Here is a 16,629-nt window from a genome sequence, read left to right as displayed (position 1 = left end):
TCTGGAATGAAAATTACACTATATCTTTATATAACCTACATCACTGCAGTCGTCACAGCCATCTCTCTTTACACGCATTCATTTTTCATGCTTTGTGTTACTTATTTTTGGATCGTGTAACTGCGTTTCGGCCTCTCTCTGTATCCAGTGGATGGCAGCAGCGAGGGGTATTCTGCTTGTTGTTGATGCTGAGGAAGCTTCTCCTCCACTTCTGCATCTAAAGAGACAAGCACGAACTTCCTGTGTGATCTCCGTTCAGCTGACTTCACCCTGGCTGCCTCTCTGGGAGGCTTACAGGCTGTGCAGTCTGGGGGATAGAGAGCCTTCTGTGGGCGGTGTACAGCTCGCAGAGACGCTTGGAATATTCTTGCAGAAGCATCAACAGAAGATCAGCAGCAGCCATAAATGTGGATTGTTTACACCGGTCGGTCGAGCCGTTCCTGCTTCCCCGCCTCCCAGCGACTCCGAGCGGCCGACTGTGCTCAGCAGCGTAGCCGCAGATAGCGTCAGTGGAACGGGGCTGATGGCCCTGGTGCTCGGCCCGGCCTCCATCACCCTCAGCGTCTGCCCGTGAGACTCCTAGAGAGCTACAAAGCCACACCGCTACATCTAGTCGCCTCAAGTCCCGTGGGAAGAGCGGAGAAAGGAGAGGCGGAGCGGGGCTCAGCATCGCGCCGTGCATGGTGCTGCGGTGTCGGAGGGAGTGGATGTGCAGCCAGAGCTGACCCAGAGATGGCTGTTCTCAAACTGGCCGACCAGGTAGGACCAGCTAGCCAGTTAGCTTAGCTTCCAGACCTGCAGAAGCACAGTATTTCTCCTCCTGTGTGGTAGGAAAGTGTTTCAGTAGCACATGTTGTGCTATTTAGTTTTATACAGCCTAGAAAATAATAAAATAGATTCCTCCCCTACAGATTTGGCGCAGGACTCTATCAATAAATTAGCATAACACTAAAAAAAGAAAATGGCCTTATTATTTGTTGTAAATGTCGTTAAAATGGTGACAGCTCATCTGTCTCACATTTCCTGTTCTGTTTCCTCCTGTAAGCTGTTAATGTCTTCAGTAACTACTGTGTGGAAGTCAAAGTACCCGAGTATTTCCCAGGGAATGCCCCTAAGTTTGAAAACAATACTTTGAAGCTTTGTATTCTTGGACTTTGCTAAAATAGACTCGCACAGTTCACAGTTTTAAGTATGGATAACTGACTCTTTATGCATCCTCTCAGTGCAACCTGTCTGAATCAGGCTGCTTCAGCTCCTTCCTCTTTAAGGTCCCCTCCCTAAAAGTCCGCCTTCAAACCCATTGGCCAGTTTCTGAAATCCTGCAGAGCAGTAACACAGCCCATGTAAATTGTGTTGCTTCTACTTCTGGGCCATCTTTTGCCCATGAGATGACATTTAAAATCTTTTAAAAACACTCATATAAAATGTGCATTTTGGTGCACACAGTATAGTGTAATTAATCTGTAACTGACTTATTAAACTTGCTTCTTGGTAAAAATGACCGCAAAAGCCAAGTATGTCTTTTGTTCTTATAGATCCTGCTTTTCTTCTTATATAGTGCTTTTTGACTCTGTTCAGTGGTAAACTGTGAATTAATGATCTAGCTGATAATCAGAAGCTATTGTGCTCTCTAATTTACACTTTAAAGTATCCCAGTCTAACAGTCTTCAAATGTCTTTCTTTGTTAAACTACAAAATTTAAAGTTGTCTTTGAAAAAGCTAAAATCTTCGTTCAGTGGGTATTGTTTTTAAATTTTTCTTAAAGAAATTCTTCTTCTGTTTATTGACTGATTGTTTCACCTTGAACATGTCGAAGTGGAGCTTAGAGAATATTTTACTTTGAAGGAGATTTAATCAGACAATTATTATGTAGAATTCTGGCTGAAATATTTACTTCAGTATAATATTAAAATGATTTTAACCTGTCAATTTATTTGAAACTCAATTTTTCAACCACAGTGTTGATTTTTTTTCTTTTTTGTTTGAATTTAAAGTGCACAGACTAAATTTGAGGTTTGAATTATTAGTTGAAGTCATTCACAGCTATCAGTTTGGCTCTTGTTAATTTCAAGATATCAACAAATCGAGCAAATTCTTTTAGTCTTAAATTAAACAAACAACATATGAAACAAAAATAAAGCAAAAACAAAACAAACATACATAAATCAAAAACAAGAAATAAGCAAGCCCCACCACAGTATAGTTTCTTTCATATGAAAAATACAGAATGTGTAACTTTGCAGTTTCACAAGTTATGGAAAAACAAACAAACAACCCCCCCCCCCCCCCCCCCCAAAAAAAAAAAAAAAAGAACTAAAACACCATTTCCAGCAACATTACCGTCCTGGGTTAACCCTGTTTTCTTCATTCTTATACTTATTTAAAATTAGGTTTTTATATTTTAATTTAAACTGGTTTATGTTTTTACTTTCTTTTATTTCTTCTGTTAGACTGTTCCATAATTTAACTCCTGCAATTGAGATAGACATCGTTCTTAAAGTTGTTCTAGCACTTTGTATTTTTAAATTCCATTTTCCTCTTAAGTTATACCCACCTTCTCTTTCTATGAACAATTTACAGATTTCTTTTGGAAGCAATTTATTTCTTACTTTATACATTATTTGCGGTGTTTTAAGCTGCACCAAGTCTTGGAATTTAATAGCTTGCATTTTGACAAAGAGTGCATTTGTATGGTCCCTGTACCCCACAATGAAAATGTTAAAATGCTTACTGACTGTATGTCAGCAGTGCTGTAATGTTTCAGATTCCTTGTGAAGGACCTCCAACTCAAAAAATTCAAATTGTCCCAAGGAGACATACTTGACATGATGTGTACAGTACTCTTCAGCAGAGGTTGACAAATAAGAATTTTTATTTAAACAAGTCATAAACAAGCAGCCCTAAAGGTGTTCAGAGAAATATAAATTTGAACATTTACATTTAAAACTCGGGCACAGTCTGCGACTGTTATGTTACTTTACAGTCACACACTGGTTAAAAAGTACAATTAGACAAACTGCTACAAAAAGAATCACAAAAGAGACAAAGAAACACTTAAAGGCTACAAAGAAACTTGTAACAGCTACAGGACACAATATTGCTACAAAGAGACACATGATGGCTGCACACAGACAACCAGCTACATATGGGCACAAAATGAAGAGATACACAGTGACTACAAAGATCTCTCTGTGGGCAGCAGCACAGATACACACCTCTCTGAGCAGATGTGAGCATGGAAGTGTAAAAGTACGTGATTTTGTAAATAAAAATACAAAAGCAACACCGCCTATTAAAACAGCACTTTGAGAATCACGACCCTCAGAGGTCCTTCTCACATTAAGATTTTTTTTCAAAGTTAACCGACTCAGCATCTCTCTGCAGAGCTCTCATGTGGCCATGTGTGATATGTCTTGAGGGAAGCAAGAGCTGCTGTCAGAGTGTGTGTGTGTGTGTGTGTCTGTGTGTATGACCTAGAAGTGTAGCACTTCCTGTTATTTTCAGACATGCTGATGATGCCTGATAACTGGATGCCTCAGACTTTTTTCTTTTCATCCCGGGCTTATCAACAGTGGGTACCATAACAATCCCACTGCTGTAACGTCTCTTTTAACTTGTGATCTGCTGAATTGATTCCGAGGTTGACGTCATGTCTAAAATTCCTCAGATGTGTTTGTGAATAAACATCAACTTTTTTTTCTCTCTCTCGTTTTTGTGCATGCGTGGAAATGAAAGACTCTGCGGGGTAAAAAAAAAAAACTAATCGCAGAACGCAAAGGAAGTACAGGAAGTCGTTGACTTCTGACTTTGTGCCAAAGCACAGTTATGTGTCTCTTGTAGATGTCACACAATTTGAAGCAGGTGAAACATTGAGACCTCTTTAAAAATGACTGCAAACAGAAGGAAATGGGAACGATTTTGTCCTTTTCAAATACGTAATTGTTTGTGTTAAACTCAACTTTTAAAATGTTCTCAACTTTCTTTATAATTAGCCCCAAAGCATAGGATTGTCTTTACAAAGCTTGAGGAACGTTTCCAGGTAATTACAAGGACAAAACAAAACTTGTTACGCTTTCACTGTTTGAGGAAGTCTGAAGTGTGCCACTGAGCCTGAGGAGAAGAGACTGAGCCAGTATGAGGCCTGTTACCTCAGGCATCAGCGGAAATTAAGGCATTGTTGCAGAGCACATATATTTCAGGTTAGCCTGCTAGTGTGTTTGGAGGATGCCAGTGGAATGAAAACATTGGTAATCAGATGCAGGATGTTTGTGCATTATAAGGTGGTGAGAGGATTGTACTGCACCGACCCAGAACCTCAGGTTCTAATAGCTGGTTCCACTCGGTTCTTGTTCACGATTAGTAAAATCAGTGTTCAGAAGTTCCCCCAAAAAACACATGTACTGAATGCTAATGACCCAGCTTGCTTTTAGAAGCAGCACTCCATTAGCTTAAACAGGATAGCATAAGCCAAAACATGTTAATGGTGGCTGATTGATGAATCTAAACTGGACAACATTAGTACATTAGTGAATGTATGAATATTGGTGTTTGTGAGATTTGTGTGCATAATTTGAACGTCACAGTTCACATACAGCAAAAGCTACTTAAAAAGTTACAAGCAGCTTCCAGGTCATCTTATGAACCGTAGCTGAGTTAGCCAAAACCATAGACACAATGTCACCCATTGATTGGTGAAATCTGTATCGACGTCTCAAGATGAGTGTTTCTGCTGTTGCAAAGAAATGGACGTACGAAGGATGAGCAGGTTTGACTGTGAAATTGCGTGCTCATTGGTTAATGACTCCTTATTGACAGCTTGTTACCCATGAGTTTGCGGTGTCTTCCCATCGATAATCCTCGATTTTGAATCATGGTACGAACAAGATTTTTAAAAAAAGGTCTTTTTCATCAGTATGATCACTGAGTGAGCTATTTTCTTGTAGACTTCTATAAGACTGGAAGTCGTCTTGCAACCACGTCTTTGGCCTTCACGTGGAATTTAGGTTTAAGGAACTTCCATCTTGGCTTCATTTTTGCACGTCCAACAAATAAAGCTCAGTGAATTTCCACGTCTTCTGCTGTTTATGGCCCAAACAGGGTTCTATTAATTACTGATTTAGACCAAAGAAAAATAAGGTCAGGTGCTTTCATAAATGTTAAGCTAACATTAGCCTTTGACAGCATTGCTACTCCACAAACAACAATGGCTCCTGACTAGTTACTAGTGTTAAAAACATCTCCCACATCACTATAACCTGTTGTTGAATCCAGGCTTTGTGGAGGATTACGCCAGGTGTAGATGTCATAAAACAGTAACATTTAAGGAGATCAACATTGTCTTTTGTTTTTAATTTTAGTGAACGGAGAACCTTTAATGTATTTATTACAGAGTCATATGTGTTCTGCAGTCTCATTGGTTGCACACCTCAAAGTTGAGATAAGTTTATGGTAGGACAGTCCTACTTCAAGGCACTAGTGGTTTTGTTTTTTTTGCCCCTAGTCACTTGAAACTGCTGAACGTCACTGACTTTCTTTGGTCTGTAGTCACCACACTGCTGCAAATCTTTCCTTCCTTGACAGTACTTGCATTTTTTGACTTTTGTTCCTCTTTAACTTATCCCTCATCCTCTACCCATTTGCTAAATATCCCCATACGTGATCCTTGCGTCTGTATATCAATAAGTTTAAATACGTTTGGAAAAAAGGGCTGAAAACAACTTCTGTGCTGATTTCATTACATAACATTTTCCAAGTGAGTCGAGAACATGACCTTTTTAGGGACAGAATAGTCATTAACAGAAATCAGCACATACTTGGAAAAAAGTAGTAAAAATATTCATCAGTTTTCAGAGTTACTGCAAAACCTTTCTTCTAGTAGCTCTTGTGTGAGCACGTGTTTGATTTCTCTGATTTATAGAGTTTGGGCGTTTTAAACAGTTGACATACTTGAACTTGAGAATGGAAGAAGTGTGACTTTTATTTAAAATATATAATTATTAGATCCTTAACACAAAAAGTCATATGTTATGGCCAAATATGTTTGGCTGTTACCGGCAGGCTGACACTGCACGTTGAAGAGCATTTTCTCATTGTTATTGGTTACTAACGGGATGTTGGTCACATTGGTTCTGCCTTAAGGCTAATGGGAAGTGTGTGTGTGTTTGTGTTTGCGTGCGTGAATGTGTGCAAGCTGCAATAATGAGCTCCTGTGTTTGAAATAGCCTGTGGGGATGACATACCAGGAAGACTAGTGCAGAAAGCCAAGTCCTGATGTCATTTCCTGTCTAAACCTGTCTTCCTCAAGCTTCACTGCATTTCTCACTTAGCATTTCTCTGAGTTATTGGATTTATTTACTACAGTTCCCAACAGAGGACACTAGCTTTTCTACTAAGGTATTCCCCTGACACATCCTATGAATCGTTGCCTTCTTGTGGCAGTACCAGCCAACTCCTGAGAGATGCCAGCTGAGTGTTTTTGTTACAGCCACTAAGCATCGAGCTAAATATACCTATAATCCTGACTCCATCACTGCAACTTTGTGAGTGTGGGAACGAGCATAGATGAGCTCATTTGCATTATTGTGTGACTCTGTCGGTGTTACACATTAGATCTGATCTGAACTAGCAGCTTTAAACATTAGTGTGGTAGAAAAGCAACTCCTGTGTACTGCAAGTAAAAGTAACAGCTACAGTCCTGCGACATGCTGCGCACACGTGTCTGCCTTCACTCTCAGCAGTGAGTGAGATGATGGATGCTGCAGCAAAATTACATTCAGGGGAATGAAACGGTCAGATGAGGAAGAAGTGTTGTGGCGTGCTGTATTTTTAAAGCAGAAGTGAAAAACTTCTCTGTGGTTGGTTCCTCTCTCAGGTTTCTGAGAAGGAGAGACTGTGTAACAGGAAGTGAGGCAGGAGTAGCAGAAACGCACAGGAAGTGAAGTGAGGCCTCCCTCTGCTCAGCCTGGTTCATAAATAACACAATGAGCACAATCTACACATCATCTACATTTCGGTTTCAATTTTGCAAATTTTTAAATTGAGACATTTTGACTATATTTGTAATTGTGTTTTTAGTATTTTTTTTTAAAGTAAAGGAGCTATATCTGTTTGTTTTCATGTTTTCAAATGGGAGCATTTGCTGTTGTCTTAAAAAAATCATTTTCTAAAAACTGGTAGTCCTTAGCATCCTGTTACTCTTGTTCCCCAATACAAATTTGCCGCCTTCAGAATATTAATAAATTATAAAAATAACAATAAAGAAACATATTTAGATATTAATGCTTAAAAAAAGTTGTAATGTAGTTGTAATGATATTAACCTGCTACTGATGTTGCTATGACAATGATATCATAGCAACATAACATAATAGCCTAAAAAAAAGAATTTTTAGCTCCTTTGCTAGCCTGAACAAGCTAACATCACCTGCTATTTTAGCCCAAATAGTATAACACCAGTGATAATGACTTTATTTTGTTTAGGTTATTGTACATTAGATATAATTACCTAAACAAAATAAAGCTAGCTGATAATTGAATAGATTAAGCAGAATGAGATAAACTGAACCTAAACTGGATACATTACCTGCAATCCTCATAGGCTAAAGTAGAAAATAGAGGTACAGTTTTAAAAAAGTCATGAGTTTATGTAATGTCTGCGCATAGATCGTGATTGTGTTTCAGAATTGAATCCATGCTTGTTTAAAAACAGGTTAATCGTTAACAGAAATGTAATCAGGAAAAATGATATTCCCATACTTTGCTTCCAAAGAACCAGAACTTGTTCTAATTTGTCAAAATCTTCCTTTTCAGGGTTTTCCTTTGGCTGCTGTTTCACTCGTGACAATTTTGATAATGGTTTAGTCATTGTTAAGTTTATTTATTTATTTATTTAATACAAACATTTAAAGAACATATTTGGCTTTAATACTGTTTAGCAAAACCTGCATGAACCTGAACCTAAAAACTGGCCTTTAAGTCCGCCACATGTTGTCCCAGTTTTCTGTGTTTTTGCATTCCTCAAAAGCCTCTGATATCTGCTGTTTGGGCCTGTATTTACCTCACCTTTCTCATCCTGAAAAGAATAATAGGGGCATCGGAGACATAACCTCCACACTGAGCCCTTTTTTATTTTTGTGATGTGTATCTACCAAGAATTTTCCACAGTAGTTTCTCTGTCTCACAGAGAAACAGGAGATATAAGAAGTAAGGGAAGGCCTGCATTTCTTTTGTGTACAGTCTGCAGTTTTTGTACACGCTGCAGCTTTAAGTACTGCACACATAGGCAGCACTTCATACCGTGGGAAGGATCGTAGCCTTTTGTAACGTTCGTAGTGGTCACGTGACTGTGTTCTTTCTCATCCCCACAGCCTCCTCTCATCCAGGCAATCTTCAGTGGAGATTCTGAAGAGATCCGTATGCTCATATACAAGTCTGAAGACATCAATGCTCTGGTATGGTCACATGTACACCAAACAGGCATTCTGTCTCTGTGCATGTGAAACACTCACCTATTCATATTTTCCACAGAGCAGATGGTTTGTATTCACAAATAAACTGTATGCAGGTACTTACCTCACTGGCTGCTGCTGTGAAGTGGAGGAAGAGTGAGCTCTTTTTTTTTTTAGCACTTGGTTTCCACATTTATACACATGACAGATGTGTATAAGTGACACATGATAAAAAGCTCACCCTGCATGTGCTGAATTTATAAAGAATATCAATCTAATTTAAGTGGTTTCACCATAACTCTGTTCATCCAGGACACAAATATTCACACAAAGCACTTGTGCTCTCTCCATCGTCTGTAAGCGTGCATGTTTTAGTGCAGAAAAAGTTTCCATTGCCCAAAGTCAACTTTTAGGGAAATAAAACTGGACTCGGTGGCAACCACCTTTTTCTTCATTCCACCCCCACTTCCTGTTTTAGAATGAGGGAATTAGGGCTCCAAGTTAAGAATCAGTAAAACCAGAGTTCAGGGTAAGTGTTTATTTACACATCTGCTCATATGGGTATAAATACACAACACATGTCGGGGCTGTCCTCTCTGCTTATGTCAGCCCACTCAGCCAGTGTGATGGGCATTTATTCAATGAGACGCTCTGAGCACGAGGTCACTGATCCTCTACTCATCTGTGACCTCATACCAGCTGCATGAATGGAAATAGCACTGGATTTAAATACTTATAGATTTGGTTATCAGATCCATCTGTTGATGGTACGCTGTATGTTTGGTAAATGTAAACAGAGGCTTTCGTGTTTACAGGAAAATTCCACAGAGCGCTCTAAATGTTGCCGACCAGACTGGCTTTGCCTTCGAGAAATGCAGAACAACTACAAGGATGTACAAAAGAGCCACACATAGACAAAAAACACCCCCAAACAAACATAAAGACACATATAACTGCCACACAGAGACACAGAAACGACAACAAAGGGGCAACCCCCCCACGACAACAACCACAGAGACTCGATCAAACAGCCGCAAAGTCATACAAGCAGATAACAGAAACCATCACAGAGGGAAAATTGCCAGAAGACAATTAGGACTGTAACTGTGTGACATGTGCTCATATGTGGGAGGGTCACTTGTCTCATAACGCACCACTGTTCCTCCATCAGGATGCAGAGAAGCGCACTCCGCTGCATGCGGCAGCCTTCCTGGGCGATGGCGAGATCACCGAACTCCTCATCCTCTCGGGTAAAACACGCCACGTCTTTCTCGCAGATTTCAGCTGTTTTTGTTGTTGTTTTTTATTGAATGAATGTAGATGTGGAGCTTTATGACATTTAAAGCATCCCAGATAAAATACAGTTAGCTCATGTCCAATTTAAAAACAAACACACAAACAAACCCCTACATTGTTTTGATAATATTAAATTGCCTAAAACTTTACGTAGCCCGGCCACTAACGTCCTGACTGTCACAGAAGATTGTGGACGCCCTCAATATGCTTCATCATTTTCTGGTGAAAGTAATTACCGTATGGATGCATCTAAGGCTCATGTTAGTTGATGGAAGTGGAAGGCTTGTGTTTCCTGGAGCTGTGAGGAAATTTCCAGAGTGTAAACGTGAAGTTCCATCTTTTCCGTGTTTGCCATGCTGTGTTTCCGCTCTGCAGGGGCACGTGTCAACGCCAAAGATAACATGTGGCTGACCCCTCTCCATCGTGCTGTTGCATCTCGGAGTGAGGTAAAAACACACACACACACACACACACACACACACACACACACACACACGGGCAGTGCAGTCAGGGAACCTCGGTGTGTTTTACATGAAAGCAGACAGATGACTTTTCTTTTTAGGTCTCAACCAGAACTCACACTGTTCTCCATCTTAAGGAATCTGGGTTACAGCAGTTCATTGGCTGCATAAATCCCATCCATACTGGTAATTCATCATAGCAGGACTAGCTGAAGGCTCCACTGGCTGTGTGCCCATTTATAGATATTCAGGTCGCACTTATTATCAGTGTGATGGCAAATTCTCGTCTAGTTTTTGTGTTTAAAATGTTTATATTAGCCAAGTTTATGATACCAAGCATCATGGTTTTATATGTACACGTTAAGAGTGGTTAGAGTCTTAGCAAGCTCTTGCTTATTAGACTGTATGTTTTTATGTGACAGATTAACTTTATTTTCAAATTCTGATCATTGTCTTTACATTTAAGTAGGGGTGCAACGATACACAAAATTCACGGTTTGGTTCGGTTCGATACTTTGGTGTCACGGTTCGATATTTTTTCGATACAAAAAAAATGTTCATGCCTTTTTATTAATTTGTCATTTATTAAATTTTCACGGCACATTCTGCACCACATCTCTGTGCGTTCATCATTTGTTTGAAGCCAGCTCACCTCCTGCAACCACTTTTCCGAGAATACGCGCTTCTTTTGTGGTTCGGACTCCTTCTGACATTTCTTTGGAGGTGGAGGAACATCACAGTAATTGCTTAAAGGAGCTTCTTCGACATCTTTAAGAGTTCTAAACAAATGTCTGTCCTCCTCCTGAAAATCTTATGTATGCAAACACTCGTTGCAACTTCTTATCTTGTGCGGGTTTTTATTTTGACAGTGAATGCGCACCTGCGGACCACTTATGTGTAGACCTGGTTATTTAGCTCGTCATATTGCAGCCACAGAAATTCTTTTGTCCATGAAACCATAAAGCTGCACTTTCTTTTTGCCTTATAGTCTGATTTGTCATAACCTTTCCGTTTTGTCACTTCTTCACCCTGACCTGTCTTATTTGGCTCAGCAGAACTAAAATATATATCCTGCTGCTTTTGCACACGCACTAACATAACGCTCAGCGATTCTCTGCGCGATCAACCTCTCACATGTTTAAGCTTGCTGCGGGAGATTTCACTTGTCATGTTTGCATAGTAAGCTAACGATTGATAAGACGATGTCAGAGGAATTGGTGCGCAAATTATCATCACTCACCAATCAGTGCTGTCGCTCTCTATACACAGTTCACGCGATTGCAAAGTGAAAAGCAAAAAACAAGCGCAAATTCAAACGCGATTTCAGTATGTCACATATTGACAGTGGCCGATGCCAATGACATAATTACCCAGCTACATTTCCGAAAGAATGCAAAAGCATTGACATATATTTTTCCTTCCTACGATAGGCCGACGGGCAGGGCAGAGATAGATTTTGGTAGCCCGACTGGAAAAAAGCCCCAGGACGTCGGGCTAGCGATTTTGCGAGCCCTGTATCTGATTGAGGAATCACTCATCTTTGGAAAAGAGAGTTTATTATGGAGAAATGTCTCTTTCCAAAATAAAAGCTATACTATACGCTTCTTCTGGGCTATATTCTCAGCAGCATATTAAACATATCAGGTCCCCATAAGGAGAATCATGTGCTAACGGCTGTCTAAATGACTCGGGTAAAGTTTGTAGCATGCGTGCTTGTTTTTGTCTGCTTCCACTTGTCTTTGCACTAGGATGATGTCGGAGTAAATGTGCAGTCATATTGGTTGTGTTCCCACTAGTGCTGTCAGCCTTAATCTGAAATGACGTTAAGGTCACAACACGGCAAATCTCCGTTAACGAGCTACCGCGGATCATGAGTGGGGCTGGAAGACGTCAACACATTAACGAGCTAACTGCGCTAACACACTAGTTCCCACCAATTGAGCATTGCTGGCACATCCAACATACTGTTTTACTTTTGTCCATGACATGCTTACCATCAGGGTTATACTTCACATGAAAACCAAAATAGTTCCAAACGCCAGATCTGAATGAGAGTGGGGGAGGTTCAATTTGCCATGTTGCAACGAGCTTAACTTCTGTCTAGCTAGCTTGCCCTGCGCTCAGTGAATCTGTGTTCGACTACTCCGCCTAGGCTGCACTGTCGAGCGCAGATCCACTGAGCGCTCAACACAGACAGCACCGTCAGAAGGAAAGTTGATAAAATAAATTAAAAATGTTGTATTGTTCGATACATATGCGTACCGAACCGAAAGCACTGTATCGAACGGTTCGATATCGATACGAGTATCGTTGCACCCCTACATTTAAGTGCAAGATATTCCAACTGTTCAGAAGTCTTGATCCACCCCTCATTTCTTTGTCAGGGAAATGGGAAGTTGAAACATGACCAAACAACCAGGGAAATACAGTTTGTACAATTCTTACAAGGCTGAAAGTCAATGTCTGGAATGAACATCCTAATTCACCAACATAGCCTGAGCTCTCTTTGGCAAGCTTCTGGGATTGGCTGTAGCTCAGGTGGTAGAGCAGGTCAGGGGTTCGATCCCAGTCTGCTCCAGTCTGCATGCCAAATATCCCTGAGCAAGATGCTAACGCCGATGCATCCATCGGAGTATGAATGCATATGAATGCTAGATAGTAAGCACAGGAATGACAAACTCGAGGGCCGGTATCCTGAAGCGTTTCCATGTGTCCCTGCTGCAACACACCTGACACCTAACCCTACTCAAGTATATTTAAATAAAATTGCAAGTTTTAAAGAAGAAATGTACTTCTAAAAGTACTTTTATTGCACCTTATTCATTCACTCAGGAGCTGCTGTGACATAAATCAAATGGCTGATATAGAGTCTTTCTAATGACCAACTAATATTATTTAGCTGTGTTGCAGCAGGGACACATGGAAAAGTTACAGGACGCCGGCCCTCGAGGAGTTCGACACCAAAAGTACTCAAGTGAATGTACAAGTTGTGTAAAGTGCTTTGAGTACTCAGAGTAGAATAGAATAATCCTTTAATTGTCCCACAAGGGGAAATTTGGTTGTAACAGCAGCCAGAAAGACACATATACAACAAACAGTACACAGGACACAGAACAGAAACATACCCAATTTTTCTGACATATTTACATTAAGGACAGTGGTTACTATAAACAGAGTACTGTACTATTATTAAGTGAAATAAAAATAACTACAGATAAGAGGCAAACCAGGTTGTAGTGCGAATAGGTTGATTAAATTATTGCAGTTACAGCGCAGATGTAAACATCTATGTTTGTTGGGAGCAGTTCAGATTGTACAGTCTGACAGCTGCAGGGAGGAAGGACCTGCGGAAACGCTCCTTCATGCATCTAGGATGCAGCAGTCTGTCACTGAAGGAGCTCTGCAGTTCAGCAACATCTACATGCATGGGGTGGGAGACTCTGTCCATCAGAGATGTTATTTTGGCCAGAGTCCTTCTGTCTCCCACCACCTGCACTGGGTCCAGGGTGCATCCCAGAACAGAGCTGACCTTCCTAATGAGTTTATCCAACCTCTTCCTCTCAGCTGCCGATAAACTGCTGCTCCAACATACCACACTGTAAAAAATGACAGATGCCACCACAGAGTCATAGAAGGTCTTTAAAAGCGCTCCCTGGACTCCAAATGACCTCAGCCGCCTCAGCAGGTAGAGTCTGCTCTGACCCTTCCTGCCTTCCTGTAAAGAGCATCAGTGTTGTGGCTCCAGTCCAGTTTATTATTCAGGTGAACACCCAGGTACCTATAAGAGTCCACTATCTCAATGTCCACTCCCTGGATGTTCACCGGTGTCAGTGTGGTGGGTCTGCGTCTCCGGAAGTCCACCACCAACTCCTTCGTTTTCCCAGCGTTGATCAGCAGGTGGTTCTGCTGACACCAGTCCACAAAGTCCAGAGTCCACTGTCTGTACTCTGAGTCGTCCTCACCTGTGATGAGGCCGACTATGGCAGAGTCGTCAGAGAACTTCTGTAGGTGGCAGCGTGGGAAGTTGATGTAAAAGTCTGCAGTGTAGAGGGTGAAGAGAAACGGTGCCAGCACAGTTCCCTGTGGGGCCCCCGTACTGCAGACCAGTAGAGTAGAAAAGCGCTATGTAAGAATCAGTCCATTTATCATGTACTTTCTTCTAATTTGGTTAACTAGTCCAAGTCTGGTTCCCTGAAAGCAAAATATCAGGAAATAAGTTGTGGCTCAAGACTTTTGCACAGCTGTATATACAGAAAATATGTTGCTCAGTTAATGTTAAACAGTCCTAGAACGTGTTACAGGTTTAACTGTGTTCTCACTGATGTGCTGATTACTGAGAATAAATACTGTTATAGGAAAAACAGCACGAAGTATGAGGAAATCCTTAAATGAGGTGAATATACTAAAAAGATTAGAATAAATAATATCTGATAATTTTAATAACATTAGTAAGGCTAATTGTAAAATCATTTATGCCTATGCGGAGCTTCATGTCACATTTCAGTGGGAGTGTCTTTTGTTAAATAACCCAAACTCACATTGTTACAAGAAAACTCTATTTATTTGTTTCAAAACCACTTAAAAAAAATTCCTCCCATTTCAAAGATTAGCACCACTTAGATAGCGCTAGCTAAAGAAAAGAGCTGAAGTAAAAACTGTCTCAGTACGTTAGGCAGGAGGGGATTTACAAAGAGGAAGCTTACCCTGTTTTAATGGCATTACTTTCATTAGTTAAATAATGTTCTGAGATATCAGTTGACTGATCAGTTTATCTGCAGGCTTGGACTGCATTTATTCAGGTGTCACATGATTCAGGTATGTGCAAAATTTTTCCTCAGGAGGCTGTTCGAGTCTTGATCCGCCACTCTGCTGACGTGAACGCGCGGGACAAGAACTGGCAGACGCCGCTGCATGTCGCTGCAGCGAATAACGCGCTGCGATGCGCTGAAATCATCATCCCACTGCTGAGCAGCGTCAACGTGTCCGATCGTGGTGGACGCACTGCTCTCCACCACGCTGCCCTCAACGGCCACACTGAGGTAAAGCAGCCTGGAGCCGTCTTTTTAAGCACTGGAAGTAAATGATCAGCACGTTAGCTGCAGAGTGGGGCCGCATTCAGTTGCACTTAACACTGCAGTTCACAAATAAACAGGCTGTGACGTAACCGTCCTTTGTGCTGTTCTGGTTGAATAGCTTGGTTGAAGGAAACAGGTGGGCGAGTGCAGCTGTGTCACTGGGATTATTAAGTGGGTTGTGCATTTTGAAGCACTCCTCATCTTAGACAGAATCATTCACCAGCGTGCCAGATCTAAAATTAACAATGAGAGGCGGCAGATTTGTGGAGCGGAGCTGAATGGACGGTGCCTTCATTTCTGCTCGATAGGCCGTCCGGTGTGTTTATGCGGCGACTGGGCCGAGAGATGAGATGGATTTACAATGCTGCTATAAAAAGACCCGCCCACTCACACATTCTGTTGCGCACACCTCCCTCTAATATTTCCTTCTCATGTCCTTTCTGTTTATTTGTTAGATGGTAAACCTTCTCCTCACTAAAGGAGCCAACATCAATGCCTTTGATAAAAAGGATGGCCGAGCTCTGCACTGGGCAGCTTTCATGGGTAAGAGACAGAAGTGAAGGTTGTTAAGCACATGTCACAGAGATAAAGGAAATGGAAAACCAGTCCAAACATAACAAAAACCTACCAACAAACAAACAATAACAACAACCTCTAAGGTCTACAAAGACATCAGCGGTTCATCAGAGCAGTGCTTCGGTGAAAAGGACGACCAATCAGCTGAGTGTCAGTATTTCTTATAATCCCCTTTAGGTCACTTGGATGTGGTGTGCCTGCTGGTAAACAAAGGCGCAGAGATCAGCTGCAAAGACAAACGAGGATACACTCCGCTTCACACGGCAGCCTCCAGTGGACAGATTGCCGTCGTCAAACACCTGCTCAACCTGTCTGTTGAGGTCAGGACACATACACCCACGTAAACACACGCTTTTGTCCCTAATTTTCAAACAGTCCACATTGCAAGCAAAAATACATTCAGAAGTTTACTTTCACTTCGAGTGATCCCTCACAGTAGAGAGGATGTTGTGGAGAGTAGTTAGATCCCACTCCAGCTTTTCAAAATGCCATCACTGTACCTCTGCTGTTTCAATGTGAAAACTACCACTAACTAAATAAAAGAGCGAAAAAAAGGATACATGGAGTCAGATTTTCCTTGAATCTAAAAAGAAATCCTCAAAACATTCCTTCTGCGTGTCACTCATACGCCTGATTGTTTACTTCAGAATACCCTACAGAGATAGACAGACAGTCCCTTCTTGAGTGAACAGACCAATCCTAACATGACCAGCATTCATTGCATCGTTCACAAGTTAGAGCCAACTCATTCTTATATACCTCAGAAATCTGCTGC

At 41.1% G+C, this 16,629-nt stretch overlaps 1 protein-coding gene across 2 annotated transcripts in view; it reads left to right on the top strand.

Moving 5' to 3' along the window:
* The first annotated feature begins 204 nt into the window (after positions 1-204).
* The window catches only part of ankrd44 (ankyrin repeat domain 44), a 36,148-nt gene continuing 19,723 nt past the window's right edge, over positions 205-16,629 (top strand). For both annotated transcript variants that reach the window (XM_006805815.3, XM_006805814.3), the window contains exons 1-7: positions 205-759; positions 8,366-8,449; positions 9,618-9,696; positions 10,118-10,188; positions 15,042-15,242; positions 15,734-15,821; positions 16,032-16,174. In XM_006805815.3, the coding sequence (XP_006805878.1) occupies positions 733-759; positions 8,366-8,449; positions 9,618-9,696; positions 10,118-10,188; positions 15,042-15,242; positions 15,734-15,821; positions 16,032-16,174 (693 nt within the window). In that variant the 5' untranslated portion in view covers positions 205-732. The remainder of the gene's footprint in view (positions 760-8,365; positions 8,450-9,617; positions 9,697-10,117; positions 10,189-15,041; positions 15,243-15,733; positions 15,822-16,031; positions 16,175-16,629) is intronic.

This window comes from Neolamprologus brichardi, chromosome 16, assembly GCF_056152115.1.
Source record: "Neolamprologus brichardi isolate AB-2024 chromosome 16, ASM5615211v1, whole genome shotgun sequence".
Lineage (NCBI taxonomy): Eukaryota > Metazoa > Chordata > Actinopteri > Cichliformes > Cichlidae > Neolamprologus > Neolamprologus brichardi.
This window is presented reverse-complemented; position numbering and strand designations above follow the sequence as displayed.